The sequence below is a fragment of the Ursus arctos genome, unplaced genomic scaffold (assembly GCF_023065955.2).
Source record: "Ursus arctos isolate Adak ecotype North America unplaced genomic scaffold, UrsArc2.0 scaffold_15, whole genome shotgun sequence".
Lineage (NCBI taxonomy): Eukaryota > Metazoa > Chordata > Mammalia > Carnivora > Ursidae > Ursus > Ursus arctos.
In genome coordinates, this window is record NW_026622819.1 from 38,570,805 (window position 1) to 38,594,699 (window position 23,895).

Below are 23,895 nucleotides of genomic sequence, written 5' to 3' on the forward strand. Positions count from 1 at the left end.
CTCCGTGCCCACTTATTTTACTGTAAACTCTCCTACACCGACGCCTCTCTTCTCACCCTCTCTACCACCCATAGCCTCTTAATTGGTCAAACATAACACCTTCCTTACTTTGTTCGAGTCATCCTCCTCCCCTTCTTGCCAGAAGGTTCCAGCGGGTGGAAGATGAAAGGGAGCGGACAGCGCCCGGCACAGGCATGTTGTTTTTCTTCTTGGTGCTGTCGCTAATATTCACTGAAAATCCTTTATTAGATGTGTGGTTAAGGTATTCTAGAAGCATTCACTGAGCCCTCAGAGTAGGGACGTTTGTCAGGCATGCGAATATTAATCTACTTTCTAGGTTGCGTTTTCTAACTTAAAAGCCTGAACAATTCTCTCACACAATTCACTTCTTTCTGAGTGAAAACCTTCACCCGGCGCTTCACGGCGCGGCGCCGGCCTGGAGGGGGCAGTGGCGGCCGCCGAGTGGGTCCCGCCGGCGGGTGCGGTGGCTCGGCCATCGCTTGCTCTCGCCTGGCGCGCGGCTCTCGGCCGTGGATTAGTGCAGCTGGGGACGTGGGAGGCCGCGGGCCCCGCCCCCGGCCGGCGGCGGCGGCGGCCCAGCGCGGCAGTCGGCGCTGCGAGCCGAGCGGCGCGGAGGGCGCGACCGGCGGGCCGGGACGCGGGTCTGCGCGCTGTCTTTTGGGCTCCGTTCCGCGCGCAGGGGCGCGGGCGACACGGCGGGCCTCGGGCTCGCGGTGTAGGGAGTCCGGGGCCGCCCGCCGGGGCGCCGGGACCATGGCGCTGCGCGCCCGGGCGCTGTACGACTTTAGGTCGGAGAACCCGGGCGAGATCTCGCTGCGGGAGCACGAGGTGCTGAGTCTGTGCAGCGAACAGGACATCGAGGGCTGGCTCGAGGGGGTCAACAGCCGCGGCGACCGTGGCCTTTTCCCGGCCTCGTACGTGCAGGTGATCCGCGCCCCGGAGCCCGGCCCGGCGGGCGACGGCGGCCCGGGAGCCCCGGCTCGCTACGCCAACGTCCCGCCTGGCGGCTTCGAGCCCCTGCCCGCCGCGCCGCCCGCCTCCTTCAAGCCGCCGCCCGACGCCTTCCAGCCGCTGCTGCAACCGCAGCAGGCGCCGCCGCCGAGCACCTTCCAGCCGCCGGCCGCGGGCTTCCCCTACGGCGGGGGCGCCCTGCAGCCGTCGCCTCAGCAGCTCTACGGCGGCGGCTACCAGGCCAGCCAGGGCAGCGACGATGACTGGGACGACGAGTGGGACGACAGCTCCACGGTGGCCGACGAACCTGGCGCGCTAGGCAGCAGCGCCTACCCGGACCTCGACGGCTCGTCGTCCGCGGGCGGTGCGGCGGGCCGCTACCGTCTGTCCACGCGCTCGGACTTGTCGCTGGGTTCCCGCGGCGGGTCGGCGCCCCCGCAGCACCACCCGTCCGGGGCCAAGAGCTCCGCTACAGTAAGCCGCAACCTCAACCGCTTTTCCACCTTCGTCAAGTCGGGCGGTGAGGCCTTCGTGCTGGGCGAAGCATCTGGCTTCGTGAAGGATGGGGACAAGCTGTGCGTGGTGCTGGGGCCCTACGGCCCCGAATGGCAGGAGAACCCTTACCCCTTCCAGTGCACCATCGATGATCCCACCAAACAGACCAAGTTCAAGGGCATGAAGAGCTATATCTCGTACAAGCTGGTGCCGACGCACACGCAGGTGCCGGTGCACCGGCGCTACAAGCATTTCGACTGGCTGTACGCGCGCCTGGCGGAGAAGTTCCCCGTCATCTCGGTGCCCCACCTGCCCGAGAAGCAGGCCACCGGCCGCTTCGAGGAGGACTTCATCTCTAAACGCAGGAAGGGCCTGATCTGGTGGATGAACCACATGGCCAGCCACCCGGTGCTGGCGCAGTGCGACGTCTTTCAGCACTTCTTGACCTGCCCTAGCAGCACGGACGAGAAGGCCTGGAAGCAAGGCAAGAGGAAGGCCGAGAAAGATGAGATGGTGGGCGCCAACTTCTTCCTGACCCTGAGCACACCCCCCGCCGCCGCCCTCGACCTGCAGGAGGTGGAGAGCAAGATCGACGGCTTCAAGTGCTTCACCAAGAAGATGGATGACAGCGCGCTGCAGCTCAACCACACGGCCAACGAGTTCGCGCGCAAGCAGGTGACAGGCTTCAAGAAGGAGTATCAGAAGGTGGGCCAGTCCTTCCGCGGCCTCAGCCAGGCCTTTGAGCTGGACCAGCAGGCCTTCTCGGCCGGCCTGAACCAGGCCATCGCCTTCACCGGAGATGCCTACGACGCCATCGGCGAGCTCTTTGCTGAGCAGCCCAGGCAGGACCTGGACCCCGTCATGGACCTGTTAGCGCTGTATCAGGGGCACCTGGCCAACTTCCCCGACATCATTCACGTTCAGAAAGGTAAAGCCTGGCCGTTAGAGCAGATGGTCTGGAATGTGTTGTTGAGGCTGATGAAAGGGGTCATTTGGACAGAGATAAGGTAATCTGTTTCAGACTAGTGTCCTACAGGATGGGAATCAAGCAGGCAATGTGGACAGCTGGCCTGTTTTTCTGAGTGTACGAAGGATTGTGGGCAGGTAGCTGCCTCCTTCAAGTATTTTCAGACAGGGAATGGGTACTCTTCAGAGAAAGTTCTGAGAGTACTTCTTAGGACAGTGCTATCATTTTAGAGTTTGAATAGTTGGGTAATGAGCTTCTGGGATCTGTAATCTTGTGCCTAGGGTAGAATTAGAAGAGGACCCAAACCCTGTTAGGCATCCATTTGAACACTGCTGGGTCACTTAGTGATGGGTTTCAGGAAGCACGGAAATACTGGGGAAGGACGGATATCTGCAAATAAAGGTCGGATATCTGCAAGTAAAGGTAAGTCCCACTTCTACTTTCCACGTCTCTCAATCCCTGGTTTGGTAGAGGAATTAGAATCCATTTTCTGAGGTTTTAGCCAGGGCAGTTTAAGAATGTCCTGCATAGTCTCCTTGCTTACAACCTTTGTAGAATGAGGTGAACGGCTCACTCTAATTTCAGGACGTTTTAAGAAAATTAATTTCTTTAAGCTCAGTCATTTTGAGTTTGGAGTTTATTAGCCGACTGAATTTAAAGAGCATTATTTAGGAAAATGATATGGGGAAACTACAAAACACACAGAGTCTGAGTATCATGGCTGAGGGCAGTGCTCCTCTTATTCCAGTGAACTGCCCAACTGTCAGCTTGTTTCATTATTAGTTGTTAGTGCCCCTGACTTTTGTTAAAGCACGAAAATTTGCAGATTTTTTTTTTCTTAGAAAATAAATTAGAGCAGTAAAGCCTGGAGTGAGAGAACAGGGAGGTATTGGAGTTAGGGAGGCAGTCTTGCCTTGTGAATGTCTCCTGCTCAGTGTGGCGGGTGTGGGGGGCAGGGAGTTACCCGATCTAACTTCCTATGATGTTCACGAGGTTTGGCCTTAAGTAAGGAGATGCTCACTGCCTTTCCAGGTGGGCCAGTCCACTGATGAACAACCCTGATCTTTGACATACTCTTCCTTGCATTGAACTACAATTTGCCTCTCTGTTTGTCTTTCTGTTCCCTGTAACCACACAGAGTAAGTCTATTCCTCATCCACACATTAGCTCTTTACACTTTTTTGCAGTCTTGCTTCCTTCCTTTCCCCCTCTGCTGCTCTCCTCCTTCCAAGTGTGTGACTGACTAGTCTTCTTACTCACCAAGGAGGGGGTCCTTCCAAATCCTTGAATGTGTTGTTGGCTCTGCTAAAATGCAGTATCCTGAAGCATCTGCAGGACTGATTTTGGTAGAAAATAGTAACTTTCTTGGCAGTTTACATTTTGTAAATGCAGTCTGAGATTGAATTAGCTGTTTGAGCAACCATACTGAACCTGCATCTACATTCCTAATGCCTTTTTGTGTGTAAATTGCTGTGACTCCTTGACTTTTTGGCTGGTTCTGGTGCTGGTGGGACTGCCTCTGAGCCTTTAATGCAAGACCTTATATTTAAATACCATTGTGTTACATCAGCCTGGACCCATCTGCCTTTTTACATATTTTGTGAGTTTATGCAAATTGTTGGTAAATAGTGGAAAGGGTGGAGACAAGTACAGACAAGCAGGCAGATGCAGGTGACTGGCTACTGCAGAGTGCCATCAGTTCATTCACTGACTTCATTGTCACTCAGACCACACACGGCCTTGTCAAGTGTCCTGCTGTTGGAACTGTTTATTAGAAAAGGTATGGTGTTTGTTCTAAGGTCGATTTTGAGTTTACAGCAGTTTTTTTAGTTTATTAAACTGTGTAATTTGCTTTTTTTTTTTTTTTTTTTTAATCCTAGAACTAAACTTGTATTCTGTTTCTTGGGATTTGAAAAACTTCATTAAAACCAGTACCATTTTATGTTGTTTAAACAGACTCAAGGGCACTAAATATCATCTTTAGGAAGTTCAGAGAGAAAATCAGTTAGTATGAAGTATACTTTGTTTCCGCTGTGTCCTTGGTGTATAACGTACAGGCAGTGTGTGTCCCTAGATGACATGTCTTTAGAATGTACTTGCCATTTAAAGCTATAGTGTGCAAGCATAAGGCTAAAAGCATTTGCTTGCAACCAGTTTTTATCAAGGATGCTGGTGTTGGCGATTTTTAGGAATACAGATGAGACAAATTTTGTAAGTTATGCTAAAGCTTTTTGAACATATTGTGGATATTCAGAACTTGTGACTGTAAAGAGCAGCTCCCCCCCCCCCCCCCCGACTTAACTACACAGTTGCTATTGGAATGAATCTTTTTTAGTCTGAGCACTTGGGGATTTTGTTGACAGGTTGTTTTTTTCCTCTAAGGTCTCAAAGTGTAATCACATGAAAGATTTTACTGTGACTTTTGAGAGGAGAACAAAAAGAAGCAGCAAATGAAAAAAAATCTTTAAGCCGCTCAAACTGTCTTGTTTTTTAGTTCAAAGTTTGTATTTCAACTTAGGGAGAAATTTAAAAATTAAAAATAATTACTTCAACTCTTAAGTTCTCATTGTTTACAGGAAGAGAAAAAGCAGTTTCAGTGCTTCTGTGTTTTACGTGTTCTAATCATATGTTAGGTCCACATTCAGATGAGACAGAAATGATTAGAAAGTGCTTTTTAATTACTAACACAGTTAAGAAGGGGAGTTAAATTTTTTTTCCCCTTAATTCCTGGGGGAAAGGACAGGAATGGTAGTCTCTTCTGAGCTTTTTTCTTATCCGGGAGACTGCTGTGGTCAGCTTTTTCAGTGTCCTAAAACGTGTGCTGTTCGATGCTGGGTCTTGAGCCACATCTGACTACTTAGATTTAAGTTAATTAAAATAATATAATTCAGTTCCTTAATCACACTAGCTGTATCTCCTGTGCTTTGTAGCAAGTGGCTAGCACACTGGACAACGGACACGGAGCAGACCCTTTCATCACTGCTGAAGGTTCTGTTGGGCGGTGCCGTGCTGCCATAGCTGAACTGTCTGTCCTTTCCGGTTCCTCCAGCAGTTGATAATCTCTGCACATACTCTCCAGAGAGTTTACTTTTCACTTGGTCATCTCATGGCATCCCCTCCTTTCCACATGGGCTTAAGTAATAAAAACTGGGAGGAAAAGCAGGCCCTGCCAGACCCCTCTCGACAGAGCGTCCCAGGCACTCGACTAGTGAGTAATATTTCTGCGGTGTGAGGATGCTCATCTGCTCTGCATCCCTGCCTTCATCGTTCATTCAGAAAATACAACTGGTTTCAGAATGGATGTCTGAGACTGGTGAGGAACCAGCTCCAGAGCGAGGGTGGAAAGCTCAAGCACCTTTAAATGTGGTCGACTGGCATTTTTCTGACTATACTTAGTACTAAAACCGTTGCTTAAACTTAATAATGGTTTTAGTGTAAGTACTTTCTGTAGAAGCGAAGAAAGCCATATGGCTTCTTTAGCTAAAAGAGAATTCTAGAATTCTAATTTTTTTTCATCAACTCATGGAGTCTTAGAAAACAGACCTATTTTGGTTAATGGAGTTGAGTGTAGGAAGAAGGCAATGTGCTGTAGTCTGAAGTATAGTAGTTGGGAATTCAGAAGCTGTTTGAATTTTATTCATACTTTGCTCTGTCTTAACAGGAGTCCCTTAAATTCTTTGTTCACAGGCGGCTCATTGATTCCTGACTAGTCACATGTCTGTCACTGCCGAGCTTTGTAACCCTGTGGTCTGATTTTCTTTTTTTGAAATGGTAGCATTTTATCTCCTCCCGTTTATCATCTCTGCCTGTAGTATGCCTTTAGAATGCTGATGTTGGCCAGTTTGGGGTAGTACATAGAATCAGTTTCACTATCAGTTTCTTAGATTATTTGGTTCTGTTTCCAAAGATATGATTAATCTCTAATATTTAATAAGGCTTACTCTGGATGACAGTGAGTTGTTGTGGTTTAAAAGCTTTAGGCTTATCTCCTGGGGAATATCATGAAAGGGAAAGACTGTGATGCGGGGTGATGAGAAATGTTGGTTTCATCTTTATTTAGGAATGTCGACTAGATAGCAGGAGGGAGTTACTTAAAAGGAAGTTTCTTTATTCCTGAGAAAAGGTATAGGTCATGTAAAAGTGATTTGTTGATAAAATGTAGTGTGAGTGTATGAAGCAGGGTGGCAGAACTAGGTAAACAAACAGTCCTATTTTCTGTACTCCTAAATTAAATATGCAGCGTTTCCACATTGCCCTCTGTAAACGTTCCAGATGGAGCCTTCTTTTCAACAAAACCCAGCCCCGGGACCTCAGGAATGGTACACCAGTCGTGGGCCTGTCAGTTCTCCGGGGTAGAGTTTCACCATTGTGCTTCCTTTCACCACGTGTAGGGTCCGTCTTATGTCCCTCAGACATTAATTAAAGATAGCTAGAGTCCTGGCAGCGCACCCAAGGTAAGGCTGGGCCACAGTCAGCCCTTCCCTGTCTGCTCCCCATTCTCCTGTGGCTAAAAATAGACCTGAGAGGGCGGTGCCAGGAATACAGAGAAAGGGTCTAATAAGCAGGCTGTTTACAAACTCATCTTTATTTTGAAATTTCTGGGCTAGAAATTGAGGTCATTCATTTTTTGTTTTGTTTTGTTTTAGCTCCGTCTTAATTGAACCCATTTCTCCTCTCCCTTACTTCCACCTCCAGCTGTTTTTTAAGGAGACTTCAGTTCTAGCTGTAACCTTTGTCCCTATCTGTATTTTCTTAATGAAAATGAGGTTACCTTTGGGGCTTTTGAAAGAGATGACTGAGTTCTTTGGTTAAAACGTCAGTGTGACCGGCCACAGTCAGTCTTGGTCATGAAGTTAGGTGGGGTTACTATTCATATAAGCCTGTCCTTGGTTTCTCAGACTTCTTTTTTGAGCCATGACTCCTTGAAATCACACTGGGGAATCCTAGCCTGTTAGGCTGATCACAGCAGAATCAAAAGGCAGGTACCTAAGCTCCCACTCATGTTCTTCAGATAACTCTTTGGCTCAGTTGGATTTCCCTCTTTATTGGGAAATGTCATCCCACAGGTTCCTGTATGGTCATCTTAGGATTTCCAAACAGGAAGGCGGAACCCAAACAACGAAGAAGTTCTGTGAGAAGGTGTCAATCCTGTTATAAACATGACCGTTCCTTTAAATTATGTTCTTTTTCTTCAGGCTGAATAAAAATTTATTGCTTTATTGTCTCGAAGTATTTTAAAATCAAAGTTTAATACGAAGTTCGATTTAATTGGCCATCTATTTATGAAACTTTATAATACCACAAACTAAATGATTATCACAAATAAAATGGCACAGTAAAGCTTAGCTCTTTGTTTGGAGATACTGTCCTTGGAGGACCTGTCCCATCTGTCACCCTTCACTTAGCACAGGCTAGATTCACGCATGGGGGCGGGGGCAGGACTCTGATCCTCACTGAGTTCTTTGGTGGCAGAGAAACCATGTGCCAGGTTACTGAGAGCCCCCCCAAGGCTACTCAGGAGAGATGGGGCTGGCCTGAGTCTGACAAGGGAGCTTAGTTGGCCCCACAAACAAAGAGGGTTCATGTTCAGAGTCTCCTCACTGTGGGCCACTATGGAATCTGGGGACCACTGTATGGCTGTGAGGGGAATTTTGGACAAGTTATTTTAACCTCGGTAAGTCTCAGTTTTCTCGTTGGTAAAGTGGGAACGCTTCTTCATAAGGTCACATTGAAGATTAAATGTTATGGTTCTCAGTAGTTACTCACTAAATGCTTAATTTTGAAAAGTAGAAAGATACTTTTAAAATAGGAAGCATTCTTCTTTAAAAGACAATTCCAGTAATCTTACCTTCCATCCTGGTAGCCAGCTGCCACCAGAATTGCAGGCAAAAGTATAAAAAGCCAATAAGTCATTGGTGTAGCAGTTAAATACTGTATTTTAACATGGCTGGTGTGTACTGCCCACCAGAAAAATGGTAACCAATAAATGCCAGTGTTATTTAGAGTCACTGGTTTGTTGTTCACATTAAGGTTTTGTGTAAATTGTCTCCTATCAGCTAACTGTTCCCATCCTCTAAATTACTTGTGTCCTTGCACAAATCACTTTGACATTTCTGAGCTTCATTTCCCTAATCTGTAAATATAAGATTCTTGATCTCCTAGGTATCATTTGTTGATTGACTTTTTAGAAAAAAAAGAGCAACATCCATACATTGAAAATAAAATACTTAGGAAAGTACACCTGGGAGCATGAACATCCTTTATCAGTTGATATTGGCAACTGGCAAGTTGATGTGAAAGAAAATTCATGAACTTTTGGTTCAGATCAGCAAACACTCATTGGGCTTACCCCACCAGGTGCTGTGAGTGTAAAAGTGATGACCACCGGGCCTCCTGCCTGCTGGTGAGAGCTCCCAGGTATTTGGAAGCTGAGGTGTGGTGGACAGCTGGAGAAATTCTCTCTGACCCGAAGGAGGGCTATCATTAGTAGAGCCACCAGAGAGAGAAATTGTGATGGGCTTTCCCTCCTACAAAGTGTACTTCACTTTTAATTTTAAACACTATCCCCTCTTGAAAAGTAGAAACAATCTTGTATTGTTGATCTTGTATTTGTAGCTTAATTGAACTTTAGTGTGAATGAGTGTTACTTCACTTGTCATTTTTACTCCTTTTTTTAGAATTTTATCTCTCACTGTAATTGGACTTTACTGATAAAGAAATTTTATGTATTATTGGCAGGTAGGGAGACAGCAGTTAGGGACAGGAGCCAAGATCATTAGATTTATTCAGAGGATCGTCTGAGAGAGACATCTGCTTTATTCAACAAATATGTAAGTGCCCGTTTTAGATCGGGCACTGTTAAAGATGCTCGGGTTGCATCAGTGGTCAAAACAAAGATCACCGCCCTTGTGGAGCTTACATTCTAGCAGGGCAGAGACACAACGAAAAACACAGTGAGTACATTATCACATATGCGGTAGGGGAAAACATAAAAGTGGAGCGGGGCAAGTGATCAACGTAGCTCTCATTGAGAAGGTGAGATTTAGGTGGAAGCATGGAGAAGGTGAGGGAGTTAGCCAAACAGCTGTGTGCGGAGGAGAGCCTTTCAGGCAGAGGAGATGGCTAGAGCAGAGGTGCTGAGGTGGGTGTGTGCTGCCAGGCAGTAGGAGGCCAGGTGATTGGAGCTAAGAGGATCTGGGTAGGAGATGAGGTCTTGGAAGGTCCAACTAGTAGGGCTTTGTAGGTCATTGTCAGGACTTAGAGTAAAAGCTATAGTGAGGTGGGAGCCATGACAGGATTTTAAGCCAAGGAATGACATCCACCTGGATCTTTTAACAGACTTACTCCAGTTGCTGTGTTGACAATAGAGTGGAGAGGAGGTAAGGTGTCAAAGGTAGGAGCAGAGAGCCGGTAGAAAACTACCCCAATGATCCAGATGAGAGACGGTGGAGTACAGACTAGAGTGGGGACGATGGAGATGGTGAGGAGGCATCCCAGTCTGGATATATTTTAAAGGTAGAATCATCAGATTTTCCTAAAGGATCAGATGGGGCATGTGAGAGGAAGAGGAATCATTAAGGGGGACTCTGCAGTTTTTGACCTGACCGACAATAAGAATGGAGTTTCCATCCACTGAAATGAGGAAAGGCGTGAGTGGAAGAGAGGTGGGAATGGGAATCAGGACTTGAGTTTCATCCTTTTATTTTGATGGGGTCCTACATTCTGTTGACATCTCCCCACCCAACACATACACAGTCAGTCAAGCCCTAGATCTTGTTCCCTCCTTGGAGTTTTCTACTTGGAGCCCAGTCCTTTCCAAGTAGTCACGGCTGGTAGCATGCTCACTGGTGTGCCAAACAGTATACATTGTTTGATTATTGGGTAGTGTGTGGGGGTCATGTTTTTATGTTCCTCTACTATGTAACACCACTACTTTGTATGTGCATAGTAAGTGCTTAAAGAATGCTTGTTGAATGAGAAAGTAGGCATTCGATAAGTACTTCTTGATTTTGAAATAGATGTCTTCTATTATAGAATGTGTTTTTCTGTTCATATGGTGGTGGATACCAGAGTTTATAAAAGAGTATAGGAAATAAAGATAGGATCTGGATATATTTTATAGGTGAAGTTGTTAATTAATGTGAAAATGCTTTAGAAGTCTTAAACTTACATATCTATGAAGTAACTTTCCAAAACTTACTGGGGAGAAGAGAGGAAGTTTAAAAATGCTTTATTTTATATGCCAGAAAAATTGATGTTATGTACCTCATGATTTCACTTTATATTGATTTTTGATGTTTAAACTTGCATTACACACTCTTTTCGTCTTCGGTAAGCTTTCATATAATACTTTTATTGGAGTCCCTTTTGCTTAATTCCAAGCACAAGATCTAGAGAGAATACATTTCACCTCTTTGAATGACTTGGATACACAAAGCACTGAGCTTAGGTGTTGAGTAGTAGGTGCCTACCGTCATGGAAGGTCCAGTTCTGTAACGGAAGTAGGATGTCTGTACAGAGAATTGGGAGATTGAGATCGATTTAACTTAGTGCCAGTGGTAAGCATGCGTGGGAGTCCAGAGGATGAAGAGTCATTGTCAACTGTGGTAGGGGCTTGGGTGGGTAGCATTTGTTTTTTTTGCCTCTGAAAGATGGTCATATTTTGACTTTTCAGAGGAAAATAGAAAGTGCATCCTTGATCTTGAAAATGCTTTAGGGTGAGCATATTATAACTGATACACTGCATGCCCAGTATTCAGGTCAACAAGGCCACCTGACAAGTGAGTAGCTGTCACCATGCAGTGTGACACATGTAGTCATGGGCATGTGCCGTGGTGTGAAATAGGCCAGAGTTGGGGTAATCAACTCTGGGGAGAGGAGAGAGTTCAGGGGTGGCTTCTCCCAGTCTTACTCTGAGAAGATTTTTGGAAAAAAAAAAAAAATTGGAAGTTTGCCTAGCAGGCAGAATGGGGGAAGGCATTCTGGGCAGAGGGAATCAATCATGTATAAAAATCAGGGATTAAATCCTGGCTGCCTCTCAGATTCAGCCCTTGAGTGGTTACAGCTGTAATTTGGTCCCCACCCTCAATCTAATCAGAATGTTAGGGACATGTGGCCTGTACATTGGTGTTCTTGAAAGAGCTCCTCGTGGGATTTAATGTGCCACTGGGTTTACAGCTGCTGCTGGAGGGGATGGAGGGGAGCATCGTGGAAGATCAAACAGGATGTTGACATGTGTAGGCCTGCACTTGAGATGGACAGGTCCTAGTGACAGGTGTAAAGGATGGCTCAGGGTGAAGAGAGATAGGAGCTTCTTGCAGTGATTCAGGCAAGACATGATGAAATCCTAAACTGAGGCGGTATCTGTGGGGTTGGGGAGGAGGAGACAGAAGGGGTATTTGCCTGCAGGAGTGAGGTACAGGGTAGGGAGGAGAATAAAATGACCAGCAGACTAGAGACTGGAGCTACCAACAGAGATGCTGGGTGATGGAGCAGGGGTCTGCAGGCCAAACCCACCCATGTGCCTGTTTATAGCACTTGAGCTAAGAGTGGCTTTTACATTTCTGAATTATTCCATTTTTAATGAGTATAAAAGCCTCGATTTTGCCTTGATGTGCAAAACTTCAAATATTTACTATCTGACTCCTAAGGAAAAGGCAGGTTTGGGAGCTGGAGTATGAGTACTCATGGCCCTTGCTACCACTCTGTGGAGTCCGTGCTGTGTGAGTAGCAGTGTTGTGGGCAGTTACATACACTGTGTCCGATCCCATTTAGGAGCGGGCATGAAGACGTGCCCTCTACAACCAGGGGGCGTGGAGTTCCCGCCAGCGTCATTGCGTAACCTGTTGCAGTTTCCTTGTCTGTAACATGGAGTAATCATTTTGCATGCCAAATACTTTGAAGCATGAAGTATTATTGTATTAGGTTCCCGGAGCTGCTGTAACAAATTACCACAAGCTGGTGGCTTAAAAAAACAAATTTATTCTCCTGCCGTTCTGGAGGCTAGAAGTTCGAAATGAAGGTGTCGGCACAGCCACACTCCATATAAAGCGCCTGGCAGATCCTTCCATGCCTCTTCCAGCCTCTGGGGGTTGCCGGCCATCCTTGCTGTTCTTGGTCTGTGGACTCGCCACTCCGGTCTCTGCGTCCATCTTCCTCATCTGATGTTCTCCCTGTGTGCTGACTCTTTGTCTCCTCTTCTTGTAAGGACACTGGTCATTCTGGATTTAGGGCCTACCCTAATCCAGTATGACCTCACCTAAACCAATTATATGTGCAGAGACTATTTCCTATTAAGGTCACAGTCACAGGCTGTAGGTGGATGTGAATGGGGGGGGAGGGGATACTGTTCAACCCAGTACCGCTATTAACTTCCCCAAAGGGGTATTGTCCCCATGTGATACCTTTGAAAACTGAGGCTCCAGGAGGTTCGGTGAATTTCAGGATTGCACAGCTAATAAGAAGAGCCAGAATTTGCGTTCATTTTTTGCCTTGACTTAAAACCTGTGTTCTTCATGCTGCAATCAGTAGCATGCCTGCCAGAAAATTTTTTGTTCTGTGGACAGGCAACAGCCATTAAGGGTCTGAAACTGAAGAGTGACCTCTGAATCATGATAAAAATAATATGTTTCGAGGACTTACCATGTGCCAGGCATGTTGCTTCGTGTTTACATTCTTTATATCCATTTAAACCGCATAGGAGATTTTAAGGTAAATACTCTCATTATCCCCATTTTTCAGAAAGGAGGTGAGCCACAGAAATTTAACTGCGAGCTCTTGGTGGTGTCCTTCACCTATGTACAGCCTGGCTCCAGGGCCAGGGCTTCCGGAAGCTTCTTCCTGTTGGCTGAGTGCAGAGATGAGAGGGCTGCCGGAGTAGTCCAGGTCGTCTAGGCATGAGGGTGGCTTTGGAAAGTAAGCAGGTGAACTCGAGATACCTGCCAAGTAGAGTGGCCAGACTTGGTGAGGAGCGGCTCTCCTGAGGAGTCTACAGTTACCTTCCAGGTTTTAAATTTGGTGACAGAAAGTAGTGATGCCAGGAAGAGAAATAGGCAGGTTAAGAAGAAGAGCAGGATTACAAGGAAAGATAAGGAATGGGGATGAAGGGAGTCTTAGAAGTCCTATTTCCTGGGCCTTTACTATATTTAGTTATATTGACATTTGTGAAAATCACAAAAGCTACCTATTGTCTGCGTGAGACATCTTTAAATAAAAATGGGTGTCAGCATGGGGTCCTCTGTAAGTTTTTATGTTTTATGACATGTGTTTCAGGTCTTTTTAAAAATGATGTATTTATAAGTGCTTTGTTTTGTCTTGAGATGGTTACTTATGGTCTAGTTCAAGGAAGCTCAGATGCAGCCAGAGTAAAGACTCATCACCCCTGGAAACCTGGTCCCTGCCAGCATGAGGAAGCAGGAAAACCCCAGGGTCAGAGGTGTTCTTAAGTTTGAAACAGCTGATTTAGGAATTGTCCCCAGAGCTTAGTGATTGTAAAGTGCCGTGAAGTACTGCTTGTCAACCAAAGAAAGAGGCCGAGCTGAAATTAAAACAAAAGCATTTATTTAGGGTCTCAGGATTACAGTTGCATGAACACAGATTTGGGCAGCAGACCAAATAGTGCCTCCCAGGGAACAAAATCAAGGGTTTTTAAATCAAAAGGGAATGTATATGTTGCATACAAAGAATTTCGATTGGTGTTGGTGGCAGAAAACTAAAGGCTGGGCTGAATATAATTGGTTTCTAAGACTGTCACCCAGCAGAGTCTCGCTGTGGCAAGCGGCAGGGGTTTGGGCTGAGTCCTTGGGACACTGGTCTCTTGGCCCAGTTCACAAGTTCTTAGTCCCACACAGTGAGGACACGAGAACGTACAGAAGGCCCATCTCGTTCGTGGCCTCCCAGCTCCACCCTTAAAACCCCCTGACATAAGTGACCCTATTTCATTTCACCTTTCACACAGTCATGGTGGCCGTGCTAAATACTGTACTGCTCACCACTTACTCCCCCCATAGTTTAAGTGGCAGTTTCTAACATTGGGGTTTACAGTTACAGTTCGAAAGTTAAAAACTAGACGTTGTTTGGGAAAAATACTTGAAAGCACAAAATCTATTCTTTGAGACTACATGTCTAAGTACAGTGCTAGCGGTGGCCCTCTCAGAAGCACTTATACAGTCAAGGACCTGGCTTCGGACGTGTGGCTCCCGCCTCCCTGGTTTCTCTACCAAGCTGCTGCCACCTTGCTCTCCTTCTGCCCCGACAGAGCGGCTTGTCTGTTTAGCAGCTTCTGTGAGAGGTTTTAGCACAGGTCTCCCTTTATCTTCCTAGAGAAGAAAGAAACTATTAAAGGCAGTTTCCAAAGTTCACTCTTCTCTTTGGTTCAGATATGTTTTATCGTATGTCAGAGGTCATCTAAACCCAAAGTGCTGGCAGCTCGCCAACATCCCTAATGCTCCTGGATTGGTACAGATCAGTGTGCCTGCATGTATGTAAGCTAACAAAAGACTTAAAAGACTTAGGAAATTAGGGATTATGAGCTGCAGACTGTAGGCATCAATTGTGTTCTCTGATCTAAACCATTATGTGGAGTTTATTTTACAAAATTGGTTGTTTTTAAAAATTTTATTTTATTTTCATGATTATCAAGGATGTTCTTTCTACCTCATTTGCTTAGGATTCTGTGGGTATAAAATCTTTAAGAAAAGAAACAATACATGCTTTTCTTTTCCTGTTCTCAAATTTTAAAGTCTTTATATTTGCATGGCCATGGGGAAGTAAACATTTTCACCATTGTATCCGGACTCTTCTGAAGTAAGAACATACTGTGTTTACAGAGTTCTCTTGACTCTATCACTCTAGTAACTTTAATACATATTTAATATTCAGTATAAGCTGAAACACAAGAATCTTTATATAAAATTTCTTTGCAAAGAACAGCCTATTCTGCCAAAGAAGCCACAAGAGGTAGAATCATGCGGTTTCCCTCTTCATTTTTGGAACAAGGTGAGGTGTGGGAATGTGTGTGCATGGTGAATAAAAGTAATCAAATGTCGTAAGATGTGATACACTTGAGTGAGTAGCTCTCATTTATACTGTCATTCTTGCCCTTACACATCTGGTGATTGCTGAATGGAGCTGAAAGGGCTGCTTCATTAGGATAGAACTAGGCTTTTACTTAGAACAGACTCCTGCTTACTCTATCTTCAGGACCCAACCAAGCTTAGAGGCCTCAATTCTTTAAACGATTAATTTTTACATCATCAAGCAACCAATATTTTTTTTCTTTTTTGCAGTTTATTACCCTTGTATCTGACCCTCTTCCCTCCTTTTTAAAATTACTCAAAAGTTCTCTTTGCCATTTATTGTATTTATGAATTGAAAGTAAATTTTACATTAATTTTACCTTTGGATTTTGATAGTTCTTGGCTTTAGGGACCTATAGTCCCTTCAAAAAATTTCTTTCCCTGACTTGAGTTCAGTATTCCTATTAGCACCCCCCAGGGTTCATTAATGTGGTCCAAACTGGAAACCACGGGGTATGACTTGATGCAGGAAAAGAGATTTGAGAGCCTGGAGTGAGGTGGTTCTAGGGTTGCTTATCCCCAAAATGAGGCTCCCGAAGGGCCTGTCCTTGTGCCGCCCTCGTGTGTTGCTTTGGGGCTCCTCCAAGGTCTTGGACATGATGGATGGGGCAGCCTTAGTTGGGCCAAGGACAAGGGAACTACCTACCTGAGTTGGGAAGCTGGGCAGACCCGGTTCCCATGCATCCAGACATCTTCAATAAAGTGATTTACCGTCCCTAAACTTCACTTTCTGCCCCTGAAAATGGGAGCGGTAATTGTTTTTCTTTTGAGGTTAAAGAGAAGGAAATGAGATACGTCAAATGCAGAGCACAGGCTTACACAGTAGGTGTGATTCACTCACTTATGACTGTTTTGCCTGGATGGACAGCCGTTCTGCCTCTCTCTCTGAAGGGGATGTTGGCCTTCATTTTTTGGGATATTTTATTCAAAAAATACAGAAAAGTAAATATTGGAGCGGAGAGGGGAAAGAGTAATCAACCAGTGTGGGTGGAGACCGAAAGGGAGGAAGGAAAGGGGAGGGGCAGAGGTTAATGGGGAGTTAGCAGGGCCAGAGGGTGTGGTGACCAGTGATGAGAGGATAAGAGCAGATTGGTCACTTTGACCAAATTAGCATTTTCTTTCAACGTTTTCTGTGTAGGAGGGAATGAATAAAAACAGGCCTAGTCCAGTCTTGGGCAACTTCTACTCAGTTCTGTTGCCTTTCAGCCCACCTCCTCCTGTTCTGTCCCTCGCACCATGGCTTCGGGTTTTCTGGGACAAGGCCCTGGGAAAACAAAATCTAGTTAATGTTTTTGCCACATTCATGATTTCAAAATTAAATAAAGTGCTGGCTTTTTTTTCCCCTCCTTTTTAAAAAAAAAAAAAAAAACAGAAAATGTAGCCTTTGGATCCCTGTTGCTTAGTGACTAGGCCTTTTGTATAATTGGTCTGGGAGGGACGAAATCTACTGAGCATAAGAGATTTGGTTGAGGGAAGGAAGGCAAAGTTCAGGTGCTGACACTGCTGGCCCTGGCTGGAGGTGGAAGCCTTTGAAGCAGCCAGCAAGCCCTGAGGGGCCGGAGGAGGTAGAAGAGAGGGGCATAAAGAGGGAAGCTGAAAGGAGGCCACCCAACTTCTTCAACTGAGTTGAAGACTCCTGTTTAAAATGCCTGAAACAGTACAGCGTTTGAGAGGTTCCCCCCCCCCTCGCCCGTCCAGTTTTGCCAGGAAATCAGAAGGAAATGAAACGGTTGAGTGTGACTGACTGCATTTGCTGGTGCGTCTAGCCGAGCTGGCAGCGGGCTCTTGATATGTGCTAATTGCCTACACGACACCAGGCCCTTGGTCCTCTCATTTTACAGAAACCAAAGTGACACTGAAATGCTCCTTAAACAGTTTTTACTGATGGAAATAATTTAATGCTATGTAAATAATAGGGTGCCTTTGAAAATGGTGCTGACTTCCCGGATCATAATTAATCTATAAAACGAATTTGAGTCCTTTAAAGTTGTCGCAGGAATGAACCCTGTCATATGATTCAATTCCTTAGTTGTAATTATTTTGTATTCTTTGGAAACATGCGTAATGTAATGGCTCAGAAATTGAGCACATGTGGATTATGAACCAGGACATAGTGGTTTCATATGCTTGGCTCTTTGCAGCCTGAGCATGCTTTAAAACTGTGGGAGATGGCTCCCAGTGGAGAGATCCAAAGAAAATGGTAGAAGAAGGGCGGGATTGAATTCAGGACATGAGTTCCGTGGAGCTTGGGGGCAGTGATGGGGCAGGGGGCAGAGTGCCTTTCTTTGAGCCTGGGCGATGGCGGTAAGTATAAAAATGAACCTGTCGGAAGGAACTGCACATGTGCAGAGTCAGCTGACAATGCCAAAGACGTCCAGGAGATCATGTTTACGACAGGTCCCAGAGCAAAGTGAAAATCCTGGTGTAGTTTTCGTGTCACTGCTCCCACTGTGCAAAGGAAGGGACCCTCTTCAACAGAGTGGAGCAGAGGCCCTGCAGGGAGTGTGAAATGGAGAGTGGCAGGACTGGCTGGCAGGTGGGTATGGGGGGTTCTTTGTCGTGAAGTAGCTGTGGTACTTTGGACGAGGCACTTAGCCTCTTACTGGTAAGATTGAGAGAATTGTACCAGAAACTCTTTCTTCGAAGGCCCTTTCACTCTTAAGAAAACAACAGCAACACACATGCAGACTCTGGGAACTGGCTGTACTCTTGTCATCTCAGAATCAGCCCTACTGACTTCTCCAGTGGGTGTCTTGTCAGGGCTGCAGTGAGGAGAGGAAAGTCCTCAGGGTCCCTGCTCCTCCTTTTGGAATAAAGTCTTCAGGTTATTAGTTCCTCAGTGATCTTGCTGTTTTGTGGAGAGATTCTAATAATTCGCCCAGCTAATTTAATAAATTGAGTGCCCAACGGAAAGTTCATTCTTAACCTGTAAGCCTTTTTGGGAGGTCATCCCTCCTTTCTGCCTCCCTCCATAGATTCCTGAGGCAGAGAAGCAACTGAAATGCACGGACTCAGCCGGGGGTCCTGGGGTGCAGCCCAGTGACTGTGGCTGGTTAGGGAGCACAGTCATGGGGAATGGTTGAAATATGTTGCCTCACTTTGGATCATACTTTTTCCTGTACTTCAAATAGAAGAACATATTTTCAGTTGCATAACTTGGGGAGGCCGCAGTGTTTCATGTGCTAACCTTACAGGTTTCTTTTCCTCTAAACCAAAAATGTGACCATTCTCTTGGCTATTTATTTTATGAAGAAGAATGTACTCACGCTGCTCTGTGTTGTCAGCCCCTTCTTATTTAATCTCAGAATTAAATACAAGCCAACGTTTTCTTTTCATAAGAAACTCCTAGTAACTTAAAAATCTTTGCAACTACCTAATGTCTGCCCATTAGCCCAAGAAACAGTTTCATAGTTTTGTGCTTACATTCCCATTCTAAAATGTTCTTCCCTCTCATCGTACCTATTTTAAATTTTCTTTTGTTTTAAAACCGTTGTCCTACCCATGAGTATCGCGGGGTCTCTTGTTTAATCCAGCAGTGGCCACTTTGGACCTTTGACTTTTCGGATGTAATTTCTCTGCTGTGTTCTTTCATTTCATTTTTTGTTGTTGTTGTTTATTTTGAAGGCAATGTGGCAGGATGATGTTTATGAGGGGAGCGGGCTGGCAGGAGGCAGATTCCTCCTAAATTAGCCACTTAAAAAGTAGAGATTTTTGAAAACCTTTGCCTGTTTTTATATTTATTCTGTGATAAAAATGTGTGTTCCCTTTGTTCTCTGGATTCTGGGCAATGTTTTTGACTTTTATTTACACTCCTCTTGGGTTTGGTAAGAAGCAGTGCAGCTGAGAGGATGTTTAAATGGTGCTGTAATGCCTTGTTACGGCTCTGCAGCTGGTTCCACGAACCTCTGCTCTTGCTTCTTAGGCAGCTACACATTAATTTTTAAAGCCATCCTAAAAGTAGCAAGTGTGTAGTGATCTAACTCTGTCCCAATTTTTTTTTTCCAGCCTCTCACTCCTTAGAGGCTAAACCTGATTGAGAATTTGGCCATCTCCGCCTTTCTTGTGACATTCAAAATTTTAAATATGAAAATGTGTGCGACAGGTAAAAACACGTACAGATAATTCCCAGTTTGAGAATTGTCAAATCAACTGTAGGAACACAGCCGCTTATGACAAAACCCAAATTCTAGTTCTAATAATACTATTTCATTTACATCCAAGCAGTGTTTGTGATGCCTTTTCTATTGGAGAAATAGGTCCCTGAGTTCATCATGACAGGACTTGGTTTAGAAGCGCAGCGGGTGGAGGGAAGGTAGAGGGAAGCTTCTGGGGAACTTCAGAAAGTAGATCCGTTTGTCACACCGCAAGAGAAGAAACACCCTTGCTGTTTGTTCACATGGACAGCTCGAGCTGTTCAAAAGATGGTGCTTTTTTTCCTTTTACTGAACTTTAACAACTAGCTCATAGAGGTTACTGGGCTGCTGTCACTTCAACGCAGGATATATTCAGGAACTCTTAATGATTTTTTAAAAAGTATATTGCTTTCAGCTTGTTTTGTTGTTAATCATCTTTCTTCTGAAAGCAGATCTGGAGTAAATCAGTTTAGCTACATTTCAGTTAAAAAGGAGGTTGTTTTAAAATTTGCTCTTAATTCATGGTACCAGTCTCACAACTCCTTGCTTATACATGGCATTCACTATTCTACCAGAGTTTGTACGTTTAAAGTGTGTTCTTCAGTACCTTCAGATGCTGTTTTGTATGGGTCCTTAACTGTTTGAGGCATGGAAGTCACCTTAAAAAATAATTTGAGGCCCCAAAACAGGAACTATGTCTCTTTAAAAAAAAATCTCTTATATCTTCTATCACCCTACTACTGTAGTCCTGACACATTATGCTAATGGATTTGAATTTCATTAAGTCGGTTAAATCAAAATTCCAAGTGGAATTGGCCTTTGGGTGCTTACTGTCCTTAATGGTTTATTCTGTCCTTCCTAGTTTGCAAATAAAGTAATTTTTTTTTTTTTTTTTTTTTTTTGCTGGGATGTCCAACTGTATCAGAGCAAACAGAGGCAAAGTCTGTGTATCCCTAAAGGGATTGTGTGTTACTATTTTTGGTTGCAGTTCTTAATTTATATAATCTTTCAATAGGATCTAAGCAGATAGAGAGTGAGAACAAGCGAGAGAAAGATACCCCCTTCCCTCCCCTGTACGTTTGGGCTTAGATTTTTCAAAATCATGAAGTATATGCTGCTTCTTCAATGTTTTGTTTTGTGGCACCTAAGTGTTGTTACAAAGGCAAGAAAATCAGACATCTTATAAATATTAAATTGCTTTACAGGCACAATTAGTGAATTCAGTGAGGTTAATAGGATTCCAGACAGAAATTTTCAAAACCTATATAGTTCTTTTATATGCTCACAAGGCCTTCTGAATTGCGTATCAAAACAGAAGCCAGGGACGTCATCAGGAAGGTGAGGAGGGTGGTACAGGAGCCTCAGCCACGGGTATGGGGCATGTGGGGAGGTCCATGGCCCAAAGGAGGAGAACTAGCTGATTCTCAGCCCCCCAGCTGTTATCCCCCAGCACCCTGCTCACCTAGGTCCGCCTGGCTGCTTTGCCCATTCAGGCTTCAGTTTCTTTTCTAAGTATTTCTAAATAGTGTTTGCTTTGAAGTCAATCATGCATTCCCATTCCATCTCCACATCTTACCTGGTTACCTGGCCAGTTTGAAACTCGAAGAGGTTGAGTAGCTTCCTCAGTTTTCTTATAAAAATAAGAGTAACATCTGTTGTAAAATTGCAATAGGGTTAGTGATAGTGATAGTATATGAAAATTGCCTCTCTCTCTCTCTCTATATATATATATGTGCGTGTGTGTATGTATGTATGTACACACACGCACATATGTATATTACACAAGTATAATTAATATACAGTGTTACATTAGTGTCAGGTGTACAATTTAATGATTCAACAATTCTGTACATTACTTAGTGCTCATCAAGATAAGCGTACTCTTAATCCCCTTTATCTGTTTCATCCATACCCCACCCACCTCCCCTCTGGCAACCACCAGTTTGTTGTGTATTTAAGAATCTATTTTGTTTGTTTGTCTCTTTTTTCACTTTGTTTTGTTTCTTAAATTCCACATATGAGTGACAGGATATGATATTTGTGTCTCTCTGGCTGACTTATTTCACCTAGCATTATACCGTCTTGCTCCACCCATGTTGTTGCAAATAGCAAGATTTCATTAATTTTTAAGGATGAGTAATATTCCTCTGTGTGTGTGTGTGTGTGTGTGTGTGTATGTATGTGTGTATCACACATCTTTTTAATCCAGTCTGTCAGGGACTCTCAAGTTGCTTCCATATCTTGGCCATTGTAAATAATGCTGCCATAAACATAGGGGTGTGTGTATCTTTTCAAATTAGTGTTTTCATTTTCTTTGGGCAGATACTCAATAGTGGAATTACTGGATGATGTGGTAAGTCTGTTTTTAATTTTTGAGTAACCTTCATGCTGTTTTCCACATTGGCTACACCAATTTGCATTCCTACAAACAGTGTATGAAGGTTCCCTTTTCTCCACATCTTCACCAAAACTTGTTATTTCTTGTGTTTTTTTATTTTAGTCATTCTGACATGTATAAAGTGATAATCTCATTGTGGTTTTAATTTGCATTTCCCCTGATGATATGTGATGTTGAGCGTCTTTTCATGTATCTCTTGGCCATCTATCTGTATGTCTTCTTTAGGAAAATGTCTGTCCCGGTCCTCTGCCCATTTTTTAATTGGATTATTTGGTTTTCTTGGTGTTGAGTTGTAGAAGTCCTTTATATATTTTAGATGTTAATCCCTTATCAGAAATATCATTTGCAAATATCCAATTCAGTAAATGGGTTTTTTGTTGATGGTTTTGTTGGCTGTGCAAAACCTTTTTATTTTGCTGTAGTCCTGATAATTTAATTTTGCTTTTCTTTCCCTTGCCAGAGAAGACATATCTAGAAAAAGTGTCTACCACTGATGCCAAAGAAATTACTGCCTGTGTTCTCTTCTAGGAGTTTTATGGTTTCAGGTCTCACATTTAGGTCTTTAATCCATTTTGAGTTTATTTTTGTTCATGGTATAAGAAAGTGGTCCAGTTTCAGTGTTTTGCATATAGCTGTCCAGTTTTCCCAGCACTGTATGTTGTCTTCTTCCCATTGTAAATTCTTGCCTCCTTTTTAGTAATTGACCATAAAAATGTGAGTTTATTTCTGGACTCTATTCTGTTCCATGACCTGTGTGTCTGTTTTTGTGCCAGTACCATACTGTTTTGTTACAGCTTTGTATATCTTGAAATCTGGAATTGTGATACTTCTAGGTTTGTTCTTCATTTTCAAGATTGCTTTGGCTATTCAGGGTCTTTTGTGGTTCCATACACATTTTAGGATAGTGTCTAGTGTATATTGTTACTGTGTTTGGAAGTTGCTATTTACTTTTTACATATACCTGTTCCCTGCTTACTTCCCCACACACACTTGTCCTTAGTACAGTGCCTGGCATGGAGTAGGTCTTCTGAGCGTTTTCCCTTGGATACAATTTCACATATTATCTTGGAGAAAGACATATTTAACTTCCATGCAGAATTACGTACTTTGTGGCCCTATTTCACTTCATGTCCTGATTGTGCCGTCCTCCGTGTGCTTTGCCAAGTGGCTTCCTCGAGAAGGAAGTGGGGAGTGGGGTGTTGAATGCTGAGATATTTAAATCTCCCTGTAGCAGTATGGTCTATACATGTCAGGTCTTCCATAAACGTTTGTTGGACGAATTAAAACCCTTGCCTCAGAGCCGAACCTGTTGGGGACTTTGAAGGTACCAACATTTGTGTTATTTACTAAATTCATAGTTGGGAGAAAATGAGTCTTAAATTCTTGTTGACTCCTTTGGGATGTACACTTAAAAAACTTACATTTAAAACTTAAATGCCAAAGGTCCTTCGGCTTCAGGGAGATTTAATACTTGCTGTCGTGTCCAAGAGTTTTAAAAATGTATGCCCATGTGATAAAATTGCGAGGACTTCAGACTTGGTTTCTAGAGAGGCACATCTGTAATTCTGTATCCTATAGGGTCTTTTCTAACAGTATGGTGATCTCATTTAGAGTTGGACAAGCTGCTACTTAGTTGACGTTCACCGAGCTCCAGGCCAGGCTTCAGAAGCCCTGTCTGCAGGACTCTGTTCTCCAGGCTCTAGTAACTAGAACAAGTACTATTTGCAGCGTGCTGCAGAGACGCAGCACGGATGTGCAGGGTGGGACGCCGTGTGTCTTCCGTGTTTGCCCAGTGCTCTCGGGCGCCTGGGAGTGGAATCATGATAAAATAGTCAAATCACTCGGGGTGCCTGG

General features: G+C 44.3%; 1 protein-coding gene across 1 annotated transcript in view; it reads left to right on the plus strand.

Annotated features, from left to right (window-relative positions):
- Positions 1-601: 601 nt before the first annotated feature.
- SNX18 (sorting nexin 18) overlaps positions 602-23,895 on the plus strand; it is a 32,596-nt gene continuing 9,302 nt past the window's right edge. The window contains exon 1 of the mRNA XM_026510694.4: positions 602-2,395. Coding sequence (XP_026366479.1) covers positions 775-2,395 — 1,621 coding nt within the window. The 5' untranslated portion in view covers positions 602-774. The remainder of the gene's footprint in view (positions 2,396-23,895) is intronic.